At 41.0% G+C, this 25,919-nt stretch overlaps 1 protein-coding gene across 1 annotated transcript in view; it reads left to right on the forward strand.

Annotated features, from left to right (window-relative positions):
• The first annotated feature begins 15,377 nt into the window (after window positions 1-15,377).
• The window catches only part of MFSD2B (MFSD2 lysolipid transporter B, sphingolipid), a 73,991-nt gene continuing 63,449 nt past the window's right edge, over window positions 15,378-25,919 (forward strand). The window contains exons 1-2 of the mRNA XM_089656095.1: window positions 15,378-15,483; window positions 25,283-25,405. Coding sequence (XP_089512221.1) covers window positions 15,400-15,483; window positions 25,283-25,405 — 207 coding nt within the window. The 5' untranslated portion in view covers window positions 15,378-15,399. The remainder of the gene's footprint in view (window positions 15,484-25,282; window positions 25,406-25,919) is intronic.

The raw sequence follows: 25,919 nt of genomic DNA on the forward strand, positions 1-25,919 counted from the left end.
TCAGTCCACCCCTGACCATAACTATTCTTATAAATGTCCCCTCATCCTCCTGCTACCTATCTTATCTATTGTAAAAATCAGATGTGTATACTTGCCTTTTTCATCCTGCTCCAGTCTGGTCATGTGATCCTGTGTCAGTGAGTGGCTGACTGCACGGGAGTTGAGATGGTGCTCAACAATGGCTGGGAATTCCAGGAGAGGTGACTTCATCCATAGGATCCCATAGCCCAGCCATTGTCAGTGCTCCCTCCTCTCCCCTGCAGCCAGCCAATCAGTGACGTAGGGGAGTGAAGCTGTGATATCATGTGACTGGACCGTAGTGGCCTAAAAAAAAAGGTTAGAACACACCTCTTTTTTACTTGGGGTAGAAGGGGTGGGTAGCAGGAGGAGGGAGAGGACATATTTAAATTCCACTCTAAAGTAGAAGTAAACTACCTTGGTGGATTTTTACCTATAGGTAAGCCTATAATAAGGCTCACCTATTGGTACAGTAACTGTGTGCCGTTTAGGAGCTATTTACTAAAAAAAAAAAAAAAAAAAAAAGCAGCAAGTGACATCACCGGCGCATGCCCTGAAGGAGGGAACTCGGAAGGAAGACTGGGTGTAGATGGAAGCGCCTACATCGGTGACAGCTAGCTGGTGGGCTTCGTTTACAGCTAAGTTTGTCATAATGTGCTAGTATGCAGTGTATACTAGTACATTATGACTTAAACTGCCTGGGGCCCAATTTTTATTTATTTATTTATTTTTTTTTGCTGCGGTTTATTTTATCGCTTTACAGGAATGTGATGGTCAAACATGAAAATGATGCATGTAAAGTGAAACTTGAATATTTTCTTCCCTGTCAGAGGGTGTAATTAACAGTTTGTAGAGCAAGGATCGCATAATTGCAGATCTTGTCAATTGAGCAAACAATGCACATGCCTGTTTCTTTAATTGGTGTATCAGTGCCTAGTTCTTGTGGGCAGAGAAGGCAGATGTGTTGGGTTTTGAGAGAGAACCGTTGCCAACATATGGGCAACCACTTTTTAAAGTTGCTGTTCAGCTAATCGTAAAGATTATTAATGGCCCAAAAATACAGATACAATACATTTGCTTGATGCTAATATTTTTTGTCTCACGGCTCCATGGGTTGAGATCAAATGAAAAATGAACAGCTTCCCAAACAGTGGATTGAAAAAAAAAAAAACTTGACATGCATTCTGTCAATCTTGGTGGCAGTTGTCATGAGGACAGAAAGTAATAAGAAATCCAAAATGTAACAGTTGTCATCAGGACAGTTAGTGAGGGAAAATCTTCTACTGGTGCAGGAAAGATTTCTGAATGTATAGGCTTGTGTGCAAAATCATATGTTGGGCTCCCTTCCTCAGGACTCTTTTCTATGCTTTTGATAGGCACACAATTGGTGCTTAGCAGCATTTAGTGTCTGTGCAGATAGAGCTGGCCACCCCGGAAGCAATCTATTTCCTAGGCCCAGTCACAGATTTTAATCAAGAGCAGGTTAAATGTGATCGACGCCAGCCATTGATTTGTGCCTAGTAAACATTTGTGACGCTCATTTCTAAGACCTTTAGACTGCATGATGTTACTTGGTTTGACTAAGTACCTTTTATTATTTGGAATCATTTTTGGGCATTAGTGAGGGTATCCTTGCCTGTGCATCCACTGGCACTAGTCTGGATCCCAGGCATACACAAATTAGCCATAATATAATGACCACCCACCTAATATTGAGATTTATTGCCACCAAAACAGCCCTGACCATTGAGGCATGGACTCCACTAGACCTCTAAAGGTATGCTGTGGTATCTGGTACCAAGCCATCAGTAGCAGTTCTTTAAAGCGGAGTTCCGCCCAATATTTAAAGTTTGTCCCCATGTCTTTGTTCCTGCTGCGCCATTAATGTTTGGCACCTTTTTTTTCCTTAACATCTTCATACCTTAATTTCTCCTGAAGTGCTTTGCTTCCTATGTACCTTGCCGCAGCGAGGTACGTCATATCCTCCCGCCCATTGGTTCCTGGGATATATGTGCCGTCAATCTCTGAAATCAATGGGCATCCCCTCCTCTAGCATTGCAATATTTTCAAATGACGTGACGCCAGGAGGAGACCAGCACCATTTTTAAATAGGGAAATCTTTACATATATATAGTTGTAGAAATAGCAGGAGATAAATGTAGGGTTGTGCCCAGTGGATATAAATGTAAGTCTATTGATTAATACACATCGATAGTACTGCACCTAAAGAAAAGTGTGAAACAGGCTGGCTTGCTTTTGGGTTGCTGCAATGATTGATGGTTGTCATAGCAATGGGGCAGGAACTTCCACCGGTGCCGCCATTGCTATGGTAACCGTCAATACAAGGAATGCGCTGCCGCGTCTTCTTCACAATGCAGGCGCAAGATCGGGAGGTGCATACTGGGTAGCCAGCAGTACCATTCTCTTGAATGTCCAAGCGGGCTTCAGATGCCCTCACTCAAGATGGAACCTTGCAGAATCAGAGGGTCCAGTTTTTTTTTTTTAAAAGGAACACAAACGATTACAGGTACAATTTATGCCAAATTTCATGGCATAAGCTGTCACTATCCCAGGGGATGTTAAAAAAAAAAAAAAAAAAAACGCTGGAGCTCCAGACTTGTTTTTTCATCACATCCCACAGATGCTTGAGATTTGGAGACTAATCAACACCTCAAACTTATGGTTGTGTTCTTCAAACCATTCTTGAACCATTTTTGCAGTGTGGTAGGGTACGTTTCCTGCTGAAAGAGGCCACTGCCATCAGGGTATATTATTTCCATTAAGGGATGTACTTGGTCAGCAATAATGTTTAGGAAGGTGGTACTTGTCAAGTAACATCCACGTGAACGGCAGGACCAAGGTTTCCCAGAAAAAATAGCTCAAAGCATCACACTGCCTCTGCCGGCTTGAGTTCTTCCCATACTGCATCCTGGTGCCATCTCTTCCCCACGTAAGTGATGCACACTCACCAGGCCATACACATGATGTAAAAGAAAAAGGAAATCATCAGACCAGGTCACCTTCTTCCATTGGTCCGTGGTTCAGTTCTCATGCTCACATGCCCATTATAGATTCTTTTGCCTGTGGACATGGGTCAGCATGGGTGTCCTTGTCACTGCCCCTTATGCGACAAAGTGTGATACACTGTGTGTTCTCTTCCTCCTGCCTAGTATATCCTACCCACCTTCAGGTGCCATTGTAATGTGATAATTAATGGTATACACTTTACCAGGACAGGGGCAGCTGTAGCTCAAAGGACAGCCTTACATCTGCAGTTGTGTTAAAAATAATAGCAGTGTGTTTAAAAAAGTGAGTAAAGCTCAAACTCCTTCTAATAGCTTTTATTTCCATACATGCTTGCATTGGGAACACTGCAGTCTATTCCAAATCAAAACCTGAAGAAAAATGTTTCAAATTTGTTATTTCTTTACAGAAAGTGAAGAATATGGAATATTAGGCTGTTCAAAAAAATCACAGTGTCTGCATTTTTCTTTACAAACAAACATTTACTGTACAAACTGAAAAATGCTTGAAGACTTAGCTTTTCTCTGTATCATTGAACTAATGTTTCGTTGTATGACCACTGTTTTTGATTACTGCTACATATCTGTATTGCATGGAGTCGACCAACTTCCAGCCCAGGATGATTGGACTACATTCCACAGTTCTTCTCTATTTCTTGGTTTTACCTCAGAAACAGCATTTTTGATGTCACCCCACAAGTATTCTATTGGATTAAGGTTCGGGGATTGGGTTGGCCACTCCATAACGTCAATCTTGTTGGTCTGGAACCAAGATGTTGCACGTTTACTGGTGTGTTTGGGGTCGTTGTCTTGTTGGAACACCCATTTCAAGGGCATTTCCTCTTCAGCATAAGGCAGCATGACCTCTTCAAGTATTCTGATGTATTCAAACTGATCCATGATCCCTGGTATGCGATAAATAGGCCCAACACCGTAGTATGAGAAACATCCCCATATCATGATGCTTGCACAACCATGCTTCACTGTCTTCACAGTGTACTGTGGCTTGAATTCAGTGTTTGGGGGTTGTCTGCCAAACTGCGTGCGGCCCCCTAGACCCAAAAAGAACAATCTTACTTTCATCAGTCCACAAAATGTTGCGCCATTTCTCTTTAGGCCAGTCAATGTGCTCTTTGTCAAATTGTAAACTCTTCAGCACATTGTTTTTTCAACAATGGGACTTTTACACAGGGGCTTCTTGCCAATAGCTTGGCTTCACATAGGCGTCTTCTAATTGTTCCAGCACTCACAGGTAACTAGATTTTCTTTGACCACTCTGAAACTGATCATTGGCTGAGTCGTTGCCATTTTGGCTACTCTTCGATCCATTTGAAAGGTAGTTTTCTGTTTTCTTACACATCTTTTTGGTTTTGGTTGTCATTTTAAAGCATTTGAGATCATTTTAGCTGAGCAGGTCATCAGTTTCTGTACTTCTCTATATGTTTCCCCCTTAAATCAACTTTTAAGCAAAGTACGCAGTTCTTCTGAACAGTGTCTGGAACGACCCATTTTACTCAGCTTTTCAGAGAGAAATGCACTATACCCAGCATGTACAACATTTGCTGCCTTCGTCCTTAAATAAGGGCCACTTGTTAGACACTTTTTTATTCACAGACTGAATGACCTCACTAATCGAACTCCACACTGCTATTACTTTGAACGCTCTCCTTTCAATTAATGATTCAATTACACAGCATTCGCAGCATGCATGTCATGACTGTTGGTGTCACGATCCCATGATCGCTGCCACCAATATGTCACGATCGCGGCGTCAGACCCCAGACCTTCTCACCAAACTCGTGACCGAAGGACTAGACAATCTAAAACCGTGATGTGACGTGCGTAACAATGCCACACCCAGCTGCACCCTGCACAACGGTTTTCCAGCTAACAGACCACAATCGATGTATCGGCAACCTGGGTGATTGTTAATGGGTCAGGTTAATTACGCAATTAACCCTTCACACTGCCACCACCTCCTTTTTGTACAGAGAAAGAGGAAACTCGGCGTTATCAGCTATAACACTATAATGATTGAGATAATCGTCTGTATAAAACGGTCATAACACAGACCTGTTATACAGAGGGTTAAACAAACCGTAGCATTCTCTTTAGAGGCAGGGATTCGTAAATTGCAATACAGAGCTATAGAAACAGTTCAACACTTTCAGAAAGAAAGATTTATTACTAAAAGGTCAAACGGGTGCAATAAAAATATTTACAGAAACAAGATGTAACTAAGATATATATATATATATATATACATATACAAAAAACCATAGCACAGCAATGAGATATCAGAGATAGGTGAAAGGGTTAAGGTACTTGCCAAAGTCCTGGGTTAGCAGATCCAAGTTTCAGAGTAAGAGGGCACGTGTCTCCCCAGGTGGTATTGATGTTAAAAATGGGAGACGTCTTCAACTTTTTACTCTTAGGTCTCTGAGCCCTTTTTGTAGTCCCCAGCAGGGGGTGTCTCTTAAGTCAAGGCCCAATAACCCGTTTAGGGCGTGTAGTTATGGGCGGATGCCTCAACTACAACAAAAATTGTCAATAACTCATATTTTGGCCCATAACTGTCCATCTGCACAAGGGACATTCCACCCACGGGTAGATTATTATGCAGTCAAGTGTAAGGATTATTTAGATATGAATTATGAACGTGTACACTGTACAGTTCGTGAGATCTAATTTTCTGCTTTCCTGTGTGTTCGAGACAAGGCGAGTGACCCATCAAACTGTTCGCCTGCTCATTGTCCATCTGACGATATGTCTGGTTTTTATGTAAGTCTCTCATATTCCAAGATATGAGACATAGGGAAAAACATGGTTTTAACAGAGGTTATCTGATTCTATCACCTATGCTGAGCTAGGTTTATGAGGTTGGAATCTCTTTCAACTCCTGGGAAAGCTTGCCTTATCTCTTAGGAGGTGTCACAATTGGCAGGTTCTGTGGACAGAGAGACTCCAACTCTCTTGGGGTTTTTTACAGCTCCTATGACCCTCCTGTGACATTCCTAACTCACACACATACTGGCCACATGTTGCTGGGCCTCTCAGGAAGGGAGGGGGAAGGAGAATAAGGGAGAAATGGATACTCTTAACAAAATGGAGTTTGCGTCCTTCACTGTGTGTTGCGCACGTTTGCGACAGTTGGGTCTGTTGGTTTACTATTACTCTGCTACACCTACTAGTAATGTGATGTTGGACTGCTATTATTTTGATCACAACTGTATGAAAGCTTCTTACATTGAATCCCCTGTGTGTGCAGTGAGTGCACACTGGGCCCCCATGCACTGCGCACATAATGGACACACCAGTGCACTGGGGACATTTATTGCAATGACAGTCCTAGAAATTTCCCTTCATGCCCCTCTCTTCCTATCACATATTTTCTCTTACTTCCTGCTCTTTCTACAGGACAGATGGAGAAGGGAAATCTTTTCAATAGGACACAGATAAAAAAAAAAAAATAAGGTTTTACAAAAATCTCTCCTCTATCCAATTATATGACAAGCCTCATAATATTAAACACCAATACAAGTTGGGGGTGCCATCATCCCAAATGACTATGGAAAAATTAAAGGGAAAACCCCTAGAAGATGAATGGACTATCTCTGCACTCAAGACACAACATAATCATAAAAACTGTATGTTTTATTAATACACAGAAAAATGTTTTAACTGAACATGTACATGAATTTGTTCTAAAATCACATAGATTTAACAGCATGATATAATTCACAAAGGTCATAATTATTACAACTCCACTCCCAATGGGGGATAATGTTGACTCCTCTACATGTTTCACAGAGTTAATCCGCTTCTTCAGGAGAAAAAGTCAAAGAATACTCTGAAATAGAATCATATCAAAGTACAATATCTCATAGAAATGCATAGAACACATATTTCACAATAATATCTCAAAATCCACAGATAAGCTGCTTACCAATGTGAACTCATGCCAAATAGAAGGGGCCAAACTGGGGCACCACCAAACGGGGGGCAAAATAATAGGCACAGCGATAGGTATAACACCCGTGCAACTAGAAAACCTCAAAATAACCATGTTAGAAAGAACAAAAGAAAACCTCAACTATATACTAACCTTAAAAACAAGATAACAATATCTCAGCCAGGAGGGAATTCTAAATACCCAAAAGATTGGTATCAGGTCATGACCTGAGATATAAGGAGACCACGAGCAAAGGGTTAAAGATGTCCATGTCAACCAAGCATAGCAACAGGCAAGACCCCATAAATGAAAACCTACACACATATAGAGAATGATTCTAAGCAGGTATATATCCAGCCCAAATAAATGAGCTTAAAAATGGCCAATAATTAACCTCCCTGGAGGTATTCCCGAGTGTAGCTCGGGGTAAAGTTTCAGCACCACAAGCGGTAACCCCGAGCTACACTCGGGAATACCTTGCAGTGCTGCTCTGGGATCTCTTCTTCACTTACATTGTCCTGCGCTCCCGCGATGTCCCTCCTGCAGTGTCCCCTGCAATGTCCTCCAGTTGATGCTGGCATCTGTCTTCTGGGTTCCGTTCCCTGCGATGTCAGGACGTACGGGGACGGAACTGGCGGGAAGTTTAAAAATTTTAAAAGTGACATTCACTAAATTCACTAAAATCACATAGCAAAACATTACTGTATGAAACCATTTCATATACATTTTGTCACGAGTGCTTTGTCCTGTGCCCTGCCTGCATTTTTACTGTTCTTTCTGCATGGAAACTGAGATGTCCATGGCATCCAAAAAGCGTCCCTTTATGTCAAAAGCTGTTTTAGACCAGCTAGAGAACAGCGATAGTAAATTAGAACCACTTGCAGAATTGAGTGATAATAATTTGTGGGGAAATTCATCATCAGACACTGAAAACGATTTTGCGACTTTGCTCAGTTATGTGCGAACTTGGCGCTATATTTCAAATTTTAGTGTTTTTGGATTGATTATATTATTGAATTAAATTTATTATTATATTATTATTTATTAAATTATAATTTATGATTTCGTGTTTCAAATTTTAACATACCCGGGATGTTTACTAGACTCTTGTTCAGACAGATTTCAGTGAGTTATTCCTAAAAATTACAGGCCTACAAAAAAAAATACATATTTCCATGCAAACAAATGTACCGCTTTGAGCACGGAAATATGGACATAATCAGACAGCTAGGGAGGCTACGCTCTATTGCATATGGGAGATTGTATGTGGTGGAGACTCCCTTGCTCATCTTTAAATAGTATAGTATATATTAAAAAAAAACTGGCAAAATTTTACATAAATCCCTCCTCTATCCAAAATGGAAAAAAAGTTTTTGCCTTGGATAGTTTGACCTAGTTTTTTTAATTAGCATCCTCCTCAAAACCTAATCCTAACATTCAATACCTCTCCTTGTTCTTTATATTGCCCTGCCCCATGACTAGCATTTGGTAATCGTAACTCTTGTGCTGGCAGCTTTGCACTGAGGTTTTAGGGCTGAGATCCCTCTGGTTTTACCTGTCTGCTATTGCCACTTAGTATGTAATGTCGCCTACATAATCTTCTAAACATATTTCTGCCCTTCCTTCATATCCATACCATGATGATAGGAATAGGGTGAGGGATTTAAAATTTGTCATGCAAAACTGCTTGTACATTTATTCAGTACAAAAGCTGGCAAAATCATATTTTATTAGGCTATTTTCTCTCCAGGTCAGATGTTCTTCATTCATTCAAGAATAGTGTGAATCAGGAAAATACCACATTATGGCCACTAGATGAAGCTATTGATCAAAGTAGATAAATATTACCTATGATCAACAGCTCCATCTAATGTTGGCCTGCTGGAGGTCATTTTGTAGGGCTCTGGCAGTGCTCATCCTGTTCTTCCTTGCACAAAGGAGCAGATACCAGTCCTGCTGATGGGTTAAGGACCTTCTACGGCCCTGTCCAGCTCTCCTAGAGTAACTGCCTGTCTCCTGGAATCTCCTCCATGCTCTTGAGACTGTGCTGGGAGACACAGCAAACCTTCTGGCAATGGCATGTATTGATGTGCCATCCTGGAGGAGTTGGACTTCTTGAGCAACCTCTGTAGGGTCCAGGTATCACCTCATGCTACCTGTAGTGACACGGACCCTAGCCAAATGCCAAACTAGTGAAAAACAGTCAGAAAAGATGAGTAGGGAAAAAAATGCCAGTGGCCTCCACCTGTAAAACCATTCCTGTTTTGGGGGTAATCTCATTGTTACATAGTTACATAGTCTGGCTGAAAAAAGACAAAAGTCCATCCAGTTCAACCATAAAAAAAAAGTTATAATCCTATACCCACAGTTGATCCAGAGGAAGGCAAATACCCCAGCAAAGCATGATCCAATTTGCTCCTGCAGGGGAAAAAATTCCTTCCTGATCCCGAGAGGCAATCGGATATTCCCTAGATCAACTTTACCTATAAATGTTAGCATCCAGTTATATTCTGTGTATCTAAGAAATAATCCAGGCCTTTTTTAAAGCAATCCACTGAGCTGGCCAGAACCAACTCTTGAGGGAGTCTATTCCACATTTTCACAGCTCTTACTGTGAAGAAACCTTTCCGAATCTGGAGATTGAATAGCTCTACACCGAGTTCACTAGATGAACCACTGATGTATTTATACATGTCGATCATATCCCCCCTTAATCTCCTCTTCTCAAGAGAGAATCAATTCAGTTCCTCTAATCTTTCCTCATAGCTGAGCTCCTCCATGCCCTCCTATCAGTTTGGTTGCCCTTCTCTGTACTTTCTCCAGTTTCCCAATGTTCTTTTTGTGAATTGGTGCCCAAAACTGGACTGCATATTCCAGATTTACAAATGCAATGTAAATCACAGCTTTACTTGAATTCGGATTATTGAACAAATTCGAAACTGAACTAATTTCTCGAATGGACCTGAACTACTATCACATCATGTAAAGTCATCCAAATGAAACAAATGAAACAAATGCATTCGTTAATTTCATTATAACTTTTTTTTTTGTTTTGTTGATATTCCTTACTATGTCCATTTGGAAATTCGTATACATACGAATCTCAGAAAATCACATTTTCGTCCAAAAAAATTATTCATTATGAAACACACGTCTAGTTCTTTCTCTTCCTCCTTTACTCATCATCAATCCCTTTCCTACCCCCCCCCACATCTCTTTTTCTCCCCTTTTACTTTTCTCTTACCCCTCCTCTCGTCTCATTCCCAACCTTCTGTTTTTCATACCCGCCGCCATCTCTTTGTTTGCCCTGTCTCTATCATCCCTACACCCCATCTTTTACAGACCCTTTTTCTTTCTCCACCCTCTTCCCTCATCTCTTCCTCAACCTGGCTCCTGATGCATTGCACAGGCTCTGCATCGGGGGCCATTCACCTGTCACTTTATCAGGTACACCTAGCTAGTGCCAAAAAAATATCCCCCACACCATTACACCACCACCACCAGCCTCAACCATTGATACAAGGCAGGATGGATCCATGCTTTATGTTGTCTATGCAAAATCTGACCCTACCATCTGAATGTCACAGCAACCAGTCTGCCTATTCTCCTCTGACCTCTGACATCAACAAGGCATTTTCCTCCACACAACTGCCACTCACTGGATATTTTATCTTTTTCAGACAATTCTCTGTAAACCTTAGAGATGGTTGTGCGTGCAAATTCCAGTAGATCAGTAGTTTTGGAAATACTCAGACCAACCCATCTTGCACCAACAACCATTCCACGTTCAAAGTAATTTAAATCCCTTTTCTTCCCCATTCTGATGTTTGAGTGATGAGGAAAGATTAGAGGAACTGAATTTATTCTCTCTTGAGAAGACGAGATTAAGGGGGGATATGATCAACATAAATACATCACTGGGTCATATAGTGAACTCGGTGTAGAGCTTTTCACCCTGAGGTCATCACAGAGGACAAGGGGGCTCTCTTTACATCTGGAAATTTCATCTTCAAATACAGAAAGGTTTCTTCACAGTAAGAGCTGTGAAAATGAGCTTGGTTCTGGTCAGCTCAGTGTATTGCTTTAAAAAAGGCCTGGAATCTTTCTTAGATACACAGAATATAACTGGATACTAACATTTATTATTATTATTATTATTATTATTACTACGAGTTTATATAGCGCCAAAGGGTTTGCTCAGCGCTGTACAATAGGGGGGACAATACATGGCACAGTACAACAACAACAAACAACGTACGAGGGGTAAGAGGGCCCTACTCTTACGAGCTTACAATCTAGGAGGGAGGGGGTAAAGGTACAGTAGGAAGTGGCTGAGGGGGATGAAGTGGTGGGAGGAATGAGGGAGGATGGCCGTTAGGTGAGGGTGGGGTAGGCTTCCCTGAAGAGATGGGTTTTGAGGGAGTGCCTGAATGTGAATAGGGAAGGCGACAGTCTGATGGATTGGGGCAGTGAGTTCCAGAGGATGGGGGAGGACCTGGAGAAGTCCTGCAGTCGTGCATGGGAGGAGGAGACCAGGGAGCAGGATAGAAGGAGGTCCTGTGAGGAGCGAAGGGTACGGGTAGGGTGGTACTTGGTTATCAGGTTGGTGAGGTAGTCAGGGGCAGTGTTGTGAACGGCTTTGTAGGTCAGGGTTAGGAGTTTAAATTTGATGCGTTGGGCAATCGGGAGCCAGTGGAGGGAGAGGCAGAGGGGGGTGGCAGAGGTGGAGCGGGTGGTGAGGTGGATGAGTCTGGCAGCTGAGTTCAGGATGGTCTGGAGCGGGGAGAGCCTGCACTTGGGTAGGCCAGTGAGGAGGGAGTTGCAGTAGTCAAGGCGTGAGATGATGAGGGAGTGTACTAGAAGTTTGGTGGTGTCTGGGGTGAGGAAGGAGCGTATCTTGGCAATGTTGCGAAGATGGAGCCTGCATGTGTTTGTGAGTGATTTGACATGCGGTTGGAGGGAGAGGTTCGCGTCAAGAATGACGCCAAGGACTTTGGCTTGCGGGGCGGGAGTGATAGTAGAGTTGTTGGCGATGATGGATAGGATGGGGGGGGGGGGTGTTGGCAGGGGGAAAGATGAGGAGCTCGGTTTTGGAGAGGTTGAGCTTGAGGAAATGTAGCGACATCCAGTCTGAGATGTCATTTAGGAGGTGAGTGATGCGGGCGGAGATAGTGGGGGTGAGGTGAGGGGTGGAGAGGTAGATTTGGGTGTCGTCAGCATAGAGGTGATAGTTGAAGCCGTGAGATTGTATGAGTTTGCCCAGGGAGGAGGTGTAGATGGAGAAGAGAAGGGGTCCAAGGACAGAGCCTTGGGGGACCCCAACAGAGAGGGGGAGGGAGGGGGAGGTGGCACCATTGTAGGTGACACTGAAGGAGCGTCGGGATAGGTAGGATGAGAACCAAGAGAGAGCAGTATCTCCGATGCCAAGGGAGAGTAGTTTATTAAGGAGGAGGGGGTGGTCAACTGTGTCGAAGGCCGCAGAGAGGTCCAGGAGAAGGAGGACAGAGTAGTCGCCCTTGGCTTTGGCGTTGAGTAGGTCGTTAGTGATTTTGAGGAGGGCAGTTTCAGTGGAGTGTAGGGGACGGAAGCCGGACTGTAGAGGGTCAAGGAGGTTATTGTCAGTTAGGTGGGCGCTTAGGCGATCGTAGACTATGCGTTCAAGGAGCTTGGAGGTGAGTGGCAGCAGGGAGATGGGTCTGAGGTTGTTGGGGTCCGTGGGATCCAGGGAGGGCTTTTTGAGGATGGGGGTGATATGCGCGTGCTTTAGAGGGGAGGGGAATACGCCAGTAGAGAGGGAGAGATTGAAGATGTGGGTGAGGGAGCGGATGAGGGAAGAGGGGGGTGACCGGAGGAGTTGAGAGGGGATAGGGTCCAGGGGGCAGGTAGTGAGGCGGGCTTTTGAGAGGACTTTGGCGACTTCCTCAGTAGTGACAGGGCTGAGGGAGTGCAGTGCGGGGGGGGGGGGGTTATGGTGGGCGGGGCATTGGGAGAGGAGGGGGGCAGTGCGGTTGTGAGGGCAGAGATATGAAACAAATTCTGAAAACAAATCAACATAACAAATATGGCAAAACAAAATTCTTCAATGAACTAATGCATCTGAAGCAAACGTGTCTAGTAAGAACTCATGCACATGGACGTCTAGAGGCTGCAAAGTCCTCTAGCATAAAATCCCCGGCACTTTCCTTCTTCGTACGTCCATTCACATATACTGTATAGGCCTCTTGCACATGGGAGTAAAATAAAAACACGTTTTTTACTGATCTGGATCTAGATGCATTGCTGTCTATGGAACCATACACACAGAAGCATAAAGATAAGTCATAGATCGATGAATACAGAGCTGTAAAGTAAAAATAGAAAATGTCACGCTTGGGTGCAGTAATTTACATGCATATGCGTGTTTTAGCGCCTATATGCATGATAAGTGCAAATATATTAGATTTGATTGTACGCCCCTTGAGGGTTAGGGACTGATGTGAATGTACAATATATATGTAAAGTGCTGCGGAAATTGACAGTGCTATATAAGTACCTGAAATAATAAAAATATGCATGTATTGCTATACTGGCAATGAAGAAGAATTCGAAACTTGTATTCGCTTATGCGCCTTTATGCTCCTTTATGCGTATACACACAAGGTAGTGAACATTTTACGCAGGATCTTTTTCTCAACAAGATCCTGAGTATAAACATCAGTAAAATCTTATGTCCATGTGTAGCTGGCCTTAAGTGGCTCTATGCGGCTATACTTTTGTCAACGCTGGTGGCTTGTATTGGTGTTTACAGTGTTTTTCCCCAAATATGAAATTGGTGCCATCATCTTTTACACAAAAATGGCCATATACATCCATTTACTTGTATGGGAGGCTGTACGTGGCCCCCTGGTTTTTACGCATTGAAGACTTTTCAGCCTCTATACATTTGTGTGCATGAGACCTAAAAGGAGAGGAGGTAGGGAGGCAGAGGGAGAATACAAACATACCAAATATGGATTATTATTGATAAAAGTGGACTATATTGACAATATGGATAAGGAGACAGTCGGATAATTTATTGTAGTAGCTCCTACAGATCCCATCAAGCCCCAGTGGCATCCCGAGGCAGGTGCAGGGGGTGCGGTCCGCACTGGGTGACACCGAATGCACAGGGTGACACCGGACCCGATCCACAAAAAGGTAAGTTGTAAAGCGAGCCTGCAGGGATTGTCAGCATGCAACCTATACAGGGTGACACCGGACCCGCTCCAAGAAAAGGTATGTCGTAAAGGAAGCCGATGATCCCCGCAGGATGGATCGGATCTGCTGATTGAGCATCATGGATCGGAGTCCGATCCATGATGCTCGATCCGCAGATCCGATCCATTCTGCGGGGATCGTCGGAGGGGGTGTCACCAAGTGTTATCGCACCGGGTGACACCAACCCTAGGGACGCCTCTGTCAAGCCCTCGTCTTTTTATTGTTATTATGAAGCTGGAAAGGGATATCACTTAGTACTGGGTGGCCCCCCAATGGTTAACCTGACCAGGGGGTTCCTAAGGTTGGTGTCACCCGCTGTGATAACACTTGGTGACACCCCCTCCGACGATCCCCGCAGAATGGATCGAATCTGCGGATTGAGCATAATGGATCAGACTCCGATCCATTATGCTCAATCCGCAGATCTGATCCATCCTGCGGGGATCGTCGGCTTGCTTTACATCTTATCTTCTCGTGGAGCGGGTCCGGTGTCACCCTGTGCGGTAGGTGTCACCCGGTGTGCCGCTTACTCCCCGCACCTGCCTAGGGACGCCTCTGAACCTGACTACTATTATTATTATACAGGATTTATATAGCGCCAGCAGTTTGCTCAGCGCTTTACAATATAACGGGAGACAATACAGCAACAATACAGTTCAATACAAGAGGGTTAGGAGCAGGGGCGGACTGACCATTTGGAAACTCGGGCACTGCCCAAGGGCCTGGGGTCAGTAGGGGGCCCCATGAGATGCCCCTGGTACCTTTTTCATAGGCTTTTTTGAGTTTGGGCAAGGACACAGGGTCCCCATGATCCCCTATTGCCCGGGGGCCCCATGAGTTGTCAGTCTGCCCCTGGTTAGGAGGGTCCTGCTCCTTGGAGCTTACAATCTAAGAGTACTAAATTGTCAATAGTTGCTATACACATCTTTTTCCAGAATTCCTAGAGAAAAATGATAGGTTTGATAGTGATGTTAGATGGCTGTAGCTCATATCCCTATAATAAGTGACCCCATAGTTCTGTATATAATTAATCAGCAGTCATCCTCAACAAGAGGCCATGGTTATCCACACTCTGCATACAGGGCTATGGGAAACTGCGCTGACAGCTACTGCCCGCCCCCTACTGGCAGCACACAGCGCCGGCCGCACACAGCAGACAGTGGCACTGACATGGAAGAGGGAGAACTGGAGTCCCGGCTCAGCTCACTGACAGCCAACAGCAAGAGGGAAAGCAACCAATTATCACAGCGCCAGGTGAGTACCAGGTGTACCAGGGGCCACACCATTGTGTCTAAAGGGGAATCCTATTATTACATTACATGGCATTAGGATATACACTCAGCATCCCAAGTCATACATCACAGGATCCCCCTAAGATCCTCTTCCAGTACACACATTGTATAGATGTCATGTCCAGCAATGCACTCAGCACTGTGTATGGACAGTCAGCTGCACACACATCTACTGCTAGAAGGAAACTCAGACTGGGTTGCTGGAGATATAAACTGTTTGAGGATTCAAGGAACATCTATATTGTATCATTGGCTATATATAGTAATACATCTAGATTTATCCCTTTCTGTATATTAATACATCTAGATTTATCCCTTTCTGTATATTAATACATCTAGATTTATCCCTTTCTGTATATTAATACATCTAGATTTATCCCTTTCTGTATATTAATACATCTAGATTTATCCCTTTCTGTATATTAATACATCTAGATTTATCCCTTTCTGTATTTTAATACATCTATATTTTATCCCTGCCTATATATTAATAATTGTGTATTTCAATTTCATCCCTGTTTATATATTAATACATCTAGATTTAACCCTTTCTATATATTAATACATCTATATTTTATCCCTGCCTATATATTCATATTTGTGTATTTCATCCCTGTCTATATATTAATAAATCTATATTATATCCCTGTCTGTACATTAATACATCTAGATTTATCTATTTCTATATATTAATAAATCTATATTTTATCCCTATCTATATATTAATACAGTACATCTATATTTTATCCCTATCTATATATTAACACATCTATATTTTATCCCTGCCTATATTCAAATAATTGTATATTTTCTTTCTCTCTCTCTCTCTCTCTATATATGAATAAATCTATATATTATCCCTTTCAATATATATTAAAGCAGCTATGTTTTATTCCTTTCTATATATTAATACATCTACAAATATTTTATCTCTGTCTATATAATTAGTACATCTATATTGTATCACTGCTTATATATTGATACATCTATCTTTTATCACTGGCTGTATATCAATGCATCTAGATTTTATCCCGGTCTATATGTTAATAAATCTATATTTTATCCCTGTCTATATATTAATGCATCTATATTTTAATCATTTCTATATATTAATACATCTGTGTATATTTTATCTCTGTCTTTATATTATTAATCTTTATTTTATCACTGTCTATATAATTAATATATCTATATTGTATCACTGCCTATATATTGATACATCTATATTTTATCACTGTCTATATATTGATACATTTATATAGTATATTTTCACTGTCTATACATTAATACATCTATATTTTATCACTGTCTATATATTGATACATTTATATAGTATATTTTCACTGTCTATACATTAATACATCTATATTTTATCATTGTCTATATATCAACACAGTACATTTTATCGCTGCCTATATATTGATAAGTCTATATGTTATCAGTCTATATATCAATACATCTAAATGTTATCACTGCTTATGTATTGATACATTTTATAAGGTTTATATACTCATATATTTATATTTTAGCACTATGTATTGATATACTTATATTTTTATCACTGTTTATATATTCATACATCTATACTTTATCATTATGTATTGATATATTTATATTTTATCACTGTTTATATACAGATACATCTATATTTTATCACTATGTATTGCTACATTTATATTTTAGTAGTGTTAATATATTCATATTTGACTATATTGTCATAAGAAAGACTTTTATATATATATATATATATTTTACACATTTCATTTTTATACTTTTTCAGCGCTGCACTATATGTATATATTGTCTCTATTATGAGGTTTAGTGATTCCTTGAAGTGTTCCAGCAGCTGGTTTTTCTGAGCGCTCGCTTTATTCATTATTCATTCTCAGTTAACATCTACATGTTATCACTATGTATTGATACATTTATAGTTTAGCCCTGTTTATATATTCATACATCTATATTTTATCACTATGTATTGATATATCTATATTTTATCACTGTTTATATACAGATACATCTATATGTTATCACTGCCTATAAATTGATACATATGTAGTTTAACTATATCTATATATCAATACACCTATATTTTATTAATGTCTATATATCAATACATTTATTTATCACTGTCTATATATTGATACATCTATATTTTATCACTGTCTATATACCTATACATGATCTTCTGTGCTTTGTTGTAAAGGGTAATTCCTGTTTTATACACTTTTGATTATTACAAGCCATGCCAGACAAAAATAACCAACATTGTAAATAGCATTTATGAACTGTATTTCTCTTTTCTGCATGTACAGGGTCTTGAGGTTTCCCCAGTGCCCAGTTAGAAAAGCTAATGCTTGTGCATTGCCATGTGAGAACTGTAAATACATTGTAGTGCCATGTCTAGGTGAATAATCCATACTAACAAGACATGTGTTTTTCATTACAAATCGATTTTCGAGCAAAAATTAGATTTTCGGATATTCAGATGTAAAGGAATTTTTGAATGGACATATTAATGAAAAAAGTGAAAGTTATAACAAAATAAGAAAATGAATTTGTCTCAGTCGGATGATGTCAGATGATCTGAAAATAGTTCGGGCCCATGGGGAAATGAATTTAATTTGCTAATTCATTTTGATAATTCAGATTCAGATAAAGAATGGATCCAAGTTTCATTCCATTTGTTAATTTCAGATGCACATGATGTCAGTGAATAGTGTCCAATCAGCTCATGTCATTTCTCTTGGTGGGTTGGACTAACAGGGTTGTATATAAGAGAATCCCCCCCGACAGGGTGTTGTTACACAGACAGACTGCCCTCAGTCAAGCCTGGTAGTTTTTTTTTAGTTCAATCCAGCGAGCTGTACAAAAAAAAACTGAGACGTTTACAAGGAGCTTGCTGTACTAACTATGCAATGATTTTGATATATGGAAAAACAAATCCCCCTCGAAATTTTGAAACTGAAAACTAATATATAAAAATCTTTGGAAAAAAACTGCAAATTTTTTGGAATCCACCTGAACCAACTAATATATGAAATATAACGTAACAAATCCCGAAAACGAATTGGAATGGGTTCAACATAACAAATATGACTAAATGAAATTCTTCAATGAATGAATGCATCCGAAACAAACAACGAAAATTTCCGACATGCACATGACTAATACTAACCTATAGAAATCCTTTCCTAAGAGAGCGGAGGCAACCATTGCTGATCTGCTGAAAATGCTGGTCACCTGGCTATACCATTCGTTCTTTTAAATGAATAGGTCTAGTGTGGGAAAGTATGATGTAAAAATACAAACAAAGGTTTCTGTTTATTGTATGCAAATTTGGATTCATAATTAGATTCTAGTATATATTCTTCAATTAATGTTGACTCGTCGAATACTCGGACAAAAGATTTTTCAGAATGAAAATGAACATTTGAACAAAAACTTTTGTCTGTCAGTCTTTATCTGCACTAATGATCCAAAACAGTGCCTTAGATAGCCAGGCTGGGGAGGAACATGAATGTTAGTAAGTAATATAATTAGTGTTAGTAATGTTAGGAAGAGTAAGATTTCTAGTCCTGCCTGATAGGGCTGCACTGTGTGCCAGAGCTGTGTAAATAACTAAACTGGATGGACAGAAATACACATTTTTTGGCCGGTACATATAAAGCTACGCATCCTTATATTTATTACATCTGTTTTATTACTGGTTTGCCTGGAGTACAGCTAGCCTCAGACTAAAAACTCATTTTGGATGTCTGGCTAAAGCAGGCCATAGATGACTGGAATTTCTTCTAATTCAAGTACCTCCGGGCTCGACAAAAGATGGTTTAAAAATTGACTGAGCTGCGTAGAATATTATTGGACTGCATCCCTGTGAGATATATCATCCTATCAGATGCAGTCACTGTTTGACTGAATCCCAACTGCTCAATACCATCTAAAAAGCGAATAAGTGATTTCAGATTCATTCATTATGTTATGATTCAGAGGTTCTGATAGATCCACCTCCATCCAACCCAAACACAAGAAGTAGGAATCATCATCTTATTTCATTTTTATGCCTTACTGTATTTATTCCATATGTTTCCATTTCATATGTCGTGCATTTTATATAATAATGAAAAATGTTAATGCCAAATAAAAACAAAATGGATCTGAATCAATTCGAATCATTTGTTATTTCGGAAACATTCACAAAAGGTCCAAACTACCGCATCATGTCATCCGAATGAATACGAATGAATTTGTTGTTTCGTTATCATTTATTTTGGATTTGTCGAGATTCGGTACTATTGTGATTCGATGGAGCTTCGGCATGTGACGTCACCACGTTCTGGAGGGACGGCAGCCATTTTCTTGGTTTGAAACGTTTGTTCATTCAATGCTGGTTATCTTATGATTTGATAGGATTTATTTGTGATTACCTACCAGTCCCTATTACATCGTGCTTACTGATCTGCGGTTTAGTCAGGTTTGGGGATCTTCCAGAGCGGAGTCATCATCCTGTATTTGGGAGAGGATATCCATTGGAAATTATTTGTCATACTGATTCCTCAGTATACTGCGCATATTGACCGCTGTATACGGTCAAAGAGTCATTTTTTTTCCGGGTGTATGGTGACGGTATATGGGATCAAGATTTTTCTCCTTTATTTTGTTCTATTTTCTTTTGAGTATTTACGTATATGGACTTTAATTTGGACATTATTATTTAGTCAATTAGCGCTGTATTTCTTTGTTTAAAATTTTCAATATTGCCTTTATTTGTCAGCTGCTTTTATTTATTTATTTTTTTGTCTTATTACATTCTAGCGCAGTTATTTGTTTTTTATTTATGTGATCCGGATACATTTGAATCTCCAAATAATGAAAATTTCATCAGAATTTCAATTTATAGTGAAATGAATCGCACGTGTCTAATTACCATTTTGCTGCATGACTGTGGCCCTGTCACTTTCCAGGTTTTTACCCTTTATACAGTCCTTGTAATGCCTCTTGCTCAGCATTTCAGTGAAAATGACAACTTTCCCAGTTTTGTTGACAGTGTAACATTTCAGAGCGGTGTATGGAAAGTCTGCAGGACGGATGTGAGTTTGCTTAGTAAGAACCACAGTTTGAGGATTCTGGGAAATGCACTGCTGTAGATAACTGGAGCTCTTCCCTTATCTGACAGCTGCAGCCTGACACACTGAAGGATCCTGCTTGTCTATTTCTGTCATTTAACCACTCCGATCTTCATGGGGATGACCGATAAACTGTAGGAGTACTACACAGGACCATTCTCAGCTGCACCAACAGTTTAATCATGTGAAGAATGGGGTTACATGTGTCAGTGCTGAAGAAAATGAAAGTACCTCCAGCCCAGATGCGGACTGACCATTTAGAAACATGGGCACTGCCCGAGGACCCGAGGTCAGTAGGGGGCCCCATGAGATGCCCCTGGTACCTTTTTCATAGGCTTTTTTGAATTTGGGCAAGGACACAGGGGCCCCATGATCCCCTATTGCCCGGGGGCCCCATGAGTTGTCAGTCCGCCCCTGCTCCAGCCAAAACGTTTTTTCTTTGGGTTTGAATGAAGGAGACAGAAGTCCAGTTCCATTTTTACTGCTGTCTGTATCCCCACTAGGGAGGTTCATTCTATATGTCTCTTTGTTCACTTTTATCAGAATAGGAAAGTGATGGTCCTGGGAAATGTGAACGTTGTCACCAGAACAAGGGGTGAGATTAAAGTAGATCTACTGTATAGGCACATTTTTATTTTCATTTTGGATAGAGCAAGGAAGGGTTATAACCCCTGTCAGATTTTTTTTTTTCTGCCATGTGTTTCCCATTGAGGAGACTCCCTTCATATCCTGTCCAATAGCTAAACAGGAAGTGAGAGGAAATCCCTGCAAATGAAGGGAATTTCTTGGGGACCCCAGAGCCATCGGAACTAGTGTTCCCCATTGGAAGGTTTCCCCTCTATTACTTTTCAGGGGCAACCCAAAATGGGGGATGTTCTTTTACTTTCACTTTGAATGGTAAACAGGACTAAACTAGAGAGGGCTAATCTCCCTAATGGGGGCATAGACAGCAATAAAAACCTGACAGGTATTCTAATCCCTCTTCACTCCATCCAAAACTAAAAATAAAGTTTTGCCTTCAGTTATACTTTAAATCTTTCAATGATACCTGTTCTGGTGACAACTAAGAGAAGACTTCCTTCACTTCTTGTTGTGTCTTCAGGACAGAGGTGAAGGAGAAACTCCTCAATGCAACGAACAAATTTAAGAAAAAAATTGGGAAGAGTTTCATTCCCTACTCTATCTAAAACTAGAAAAAAAATAGTTTTGCCTTCAGTTATACTTTAAATCTTTCAATGGTGATACCTGTTCTGGTGACAACTGTTCTGGTGACAACTGTCTAAGAGAAGATTTCCTTCACTTCCTGTTGTGTCTTCAGGATAGAGGTGAGAGAGAAACTCCTCAATGGAATTATAAAAATGGAAGAAAAAAATTGGTAAGAGATTTAATCATTCCTTATTCTATCCAAAACTAAACAAAAAAGTTTTGGCTAGAGATATATTCTTTACTTGGTGGCTCTTAAAGTGTATTTTTTCATTGCTGTCTGTGTCATCACTGGGAAGGTGCATCCTCTCTATTTGTCTTGGTGACATTGTTTCTGGTAAAGAAAGTGACTGGAAATCAAAACATTTTTACAGCCTTCACAGGTGCAGAAAGTGAGGGGAAATCTTCCATTGAGGACAGTTTGTTCTACGACAGCCTGTAAGAGGTGGTTATTGCTTTTCCCAAACTTCCTGAACAAGTAGTGCCCTGTAGGGCAGGCTGATGGTACTCTCTCCATGTTCTTCTCCTGGTTGGGTGCCAAGTGTGGGTCACATTAAAGGTCTATCATGGGGTTGGTTCTTCTGGGGTACGCTGGGCACCTGTTACAGGTCACTCTCTTACACATGGGGTACCTTTGCTGGAACAGACTATTAAACTTTAGTTGACTCTCTTGTAGATTGTATACACCTTCACTGTACTGTTGCAATTAGGAGGGACACCCTGAGCCTATGCCCACTCCACCTGTCCACCTGTACTTCCACTACCTCACTCCCAGTGGCGGAATGAAAGCCCGCTGTGCACCTAGTGTAGGCTCTAATGAGTGTACTCACTCTGTAATGAGTGCACTTAACTCTTGATCTTCCATACCTCTGCATGGAATGGGGACCATGTTGCTATGGGAGACAGACTAAAGGAGGGACAAACGCATCAGAACGTGACCATCTGTGATGTCAGCGCGCAATATGCAAAACTAACCATTGGTCTCTGTGAGACATGGTGCACAGCCAATACCCGGAGAACTCTCTGATGTAGTTGCACCATTCCACTCCACCTGGACTTCCATGTCACACGGGCCTCAGGTGTAGGATGTTACCTTCCCAGGGCCTGAACCTGGAACTATGGGTGAAATGGAACCTGAGTGTATTGTGGAACGTTGTGGAGCGAAGTTGGACCATAGAAAGCTGCAGTTGTAGGCCCCAACAGTCGGGGGGGGGGGACTCTAACAAGCCATCTAAGAGTAAAATTCCTCTCATTTTGGAGCAATTTTCAGAAAAAAAGAAGTCTCAGGTTCCTGTCAACATGGCCCAAATAAACTATTTCATTTATTAAGTGATGTGGCTGCAATGAGCACTGCATCATAATTTATGTAACATAGACCTCCTATCTGTTGCTGGAAAAAAATTAAGTGAGTATTTTGTATTATGAATACAAGGCTTTCTCTGATTGGCTAAGGTGGAGAGGTGGGCAAATGATGTCATCATCTATACCAGTGGTTTCCAAACTGGTCTGTCGGCAGAATGCAGACCTTTGATTGCTCCTATCTGACCCTTGGGGCACTGCTCTACTCACTGATATGAGGCTCTATTCCTCGAACTGATACGAGGCATTCTTCCTTCCACTGACACCAGCAATGGGGCACTATTCCTCCCACTGACACTGACAGTGGGGCACTGCTCATCCCACTGACATCACCGATGGGGCACTGCTCCTCCACTGACATCAAAGATAGGCCACTGCTCCTCCCACTGACACCAACAATGGGGCCCTGCTCATCCCACTGACACCACCCATGGGGCACTATTCCTTCCACTAATACCAATGATAGGGCCCTATTCCTCCCACTGACATATCTGATGGGGCATTATTCCTTCCACTAATACCAATGATTCCTCCTTCACTATATAACTTTTTATACTCCTACTGACCACCAAACCTGAAACATTTTCTGCTTACACTTGCCACAGTCTGGCCCCCCTATGGTCTGAAGAACAGTAAACTGGCCCTTTGTTTCGAAAGTTTGGAGACCCCTGATCTATACCTTGGCCAATCAGTGGAAGCCTTGTATTCACTGATAAAAATAAGGTGCTGCCAGAACACAGTGCTGCATATTGTATATAGCTAATGCAACATAAATTTTGAATATAAACAGCACTCACAGCAGTCCCCTCGCTTAGAGAAGGAAATAGTTCATTTGGGCGATGCTGGCATAGTAGTGTACCTACGCGTTACGTTACAGACTACTCGTGACTTCCTCGGGGTATCCACGAGTAGTCTGTGACGTAACTCGTAGGTACGCTAATACGCAGCTTCCAGTGCGCAGTGACGCACTTCTGGCGTTCTACGCCATCTTGGTATACTCAGGAAGTCCCACACACATGCAGTATATCCACACATCGGTGAGGAGGAAGAACTGCAGGACATGTGAGTGGCATTCTTTTTTTTCTGAATAAAGGAGTCTTGGTTTCTAATAATACTGCACTTAGAGGGTCTTTTCTTGGCTCACTAAGCTGGTGAGCTATTTTCCTTTAGAGACTCCTGGTCTGATCAGGGGCAACAGGAGCCACATAAGGAGATCCACTGGAGGAGGAAGGTTGCCGGCCTTTATGATTAAAGATCCAGGGTGATCCTGCAAGCGGTTTGGCCCCTTGGGGTCACCTGGAGGAGGTGAGGAGGCAATCTAGCGGAATTGCTAAACACTATTGCACATTGCATGAATTTATTTATCACTTATAGATTGTTTATGGACGATTTTCTGATCATTTGAGCATTTTTGAAGTGTGGACACTTTATTGCACTCTAGCACTTTTTGTTTAACCCCTTTTGATTTGAGAGGGTTTTCTGTATCTTATTTAGTGTGTGTGCACGGTTTTTGAGTGAGAGGCACATTCTAATGATTTATAGATACTGTTATTGATTTTGGTTCTGACACTTTATTTGCTTAGCACTTTTTAAGTTATGAATTACACCTAATATTATTTATTATTTATTATACAGATTTTTTTATGAGCGCAGCACTATTTGTTTAATGTTTGACACTGTTTAGGTATCAGTTTTTTTGAGTGTTGGCAGCTTCAGGTTAGGCACACTTCCATTTATAGTGCAGGAGGACCTTGGTCCTTTGATGATTTTATATATGTTCACACCTGTGTATTTTCACCCTGTGCATTTTTGGAAAGGGTCAGGGACTTTTCTGAACGCAAGAAGTTGAGTTTTTGGTTTTATAGACTTCAATGGAAATGCTGAAGAAAAGCATGTATTGCGTTTTTGCCTAGTAATAAGGGAAAAAAAATGCGTCAAAAACGCAAGTACAAAAACGCAAAACGCAACGCAAAATGCAATGCAGAAATGGCTCAAACACAACCTGCATAGGTGTGAACCTAGCCTTAAGGTCAATGTCTACACAGGACATAATTTGTTTATTTTTTCTTGCAGTTAAATCAACAGAAACTGTCTGTGTTCAGCAAGTGCTGCTATGCTATAGGAGGAGCTCCTAATCAGGTAGCGGGGAGTGCGTCTGCTTTCTTCCTGCAGATCTACCTCTTGGATGTAGCACAAGTAAGTGGCATCTGTGGCATCATTTAAGTTTTATGTTGCATTTTCAAATGTCCTTTTGTACCACCAACCCCTCCCTCTTAGATTGTAAGCTCCAAGAAGCAGGGCCCTCCTATCCCTTTTGTATTGAACTGTATTGTTGCTGTATTGTCTCCTGTTATATTGTAAAGTGCTGAGCAAACTGTTGGCGCTATATAAATCCTGTATAATAATAATAATAACAATGTATAGTTATACTTTAAGCATCCAAAGTTGTCTGTCATTTCCATAAATGCTGTAGACAGGCCCTTATTGGTTGTTGTATTATCAGATGTTAACCTATGAGGAAAAATGACAACCGGAATCTAATAGGTTGCTATGGATGGTACTATGGATTTGGATTTCGTGGCTCTGTTGTTTTGGGAATGATAATTTTGGCACATAAAAAAATATAACACCTTAAATCCTAAAGGTAATTAGATTTGCATAAAGTATTTGTATATTTGTATAAAGTATTTGTGTTGCTTCAATATATTTT

The sequence above is a fragment of the Staurois parvus genome, unplaced genomic scaffold (assembly GCF_062004578.1).
Source record: "Staurois parvus isolate SC_StPar_1 unplaced genomic scaffold, SC_StPar_1.0 ptg000886l, whole genome shotgun sequence".
NCBI classification, from domain to species: domain Eukaryota; kingdom Metazoa; phylum Chordata; class Amphibia; order Anura; family Ranidae; genus Staurois; species Staurois parvus.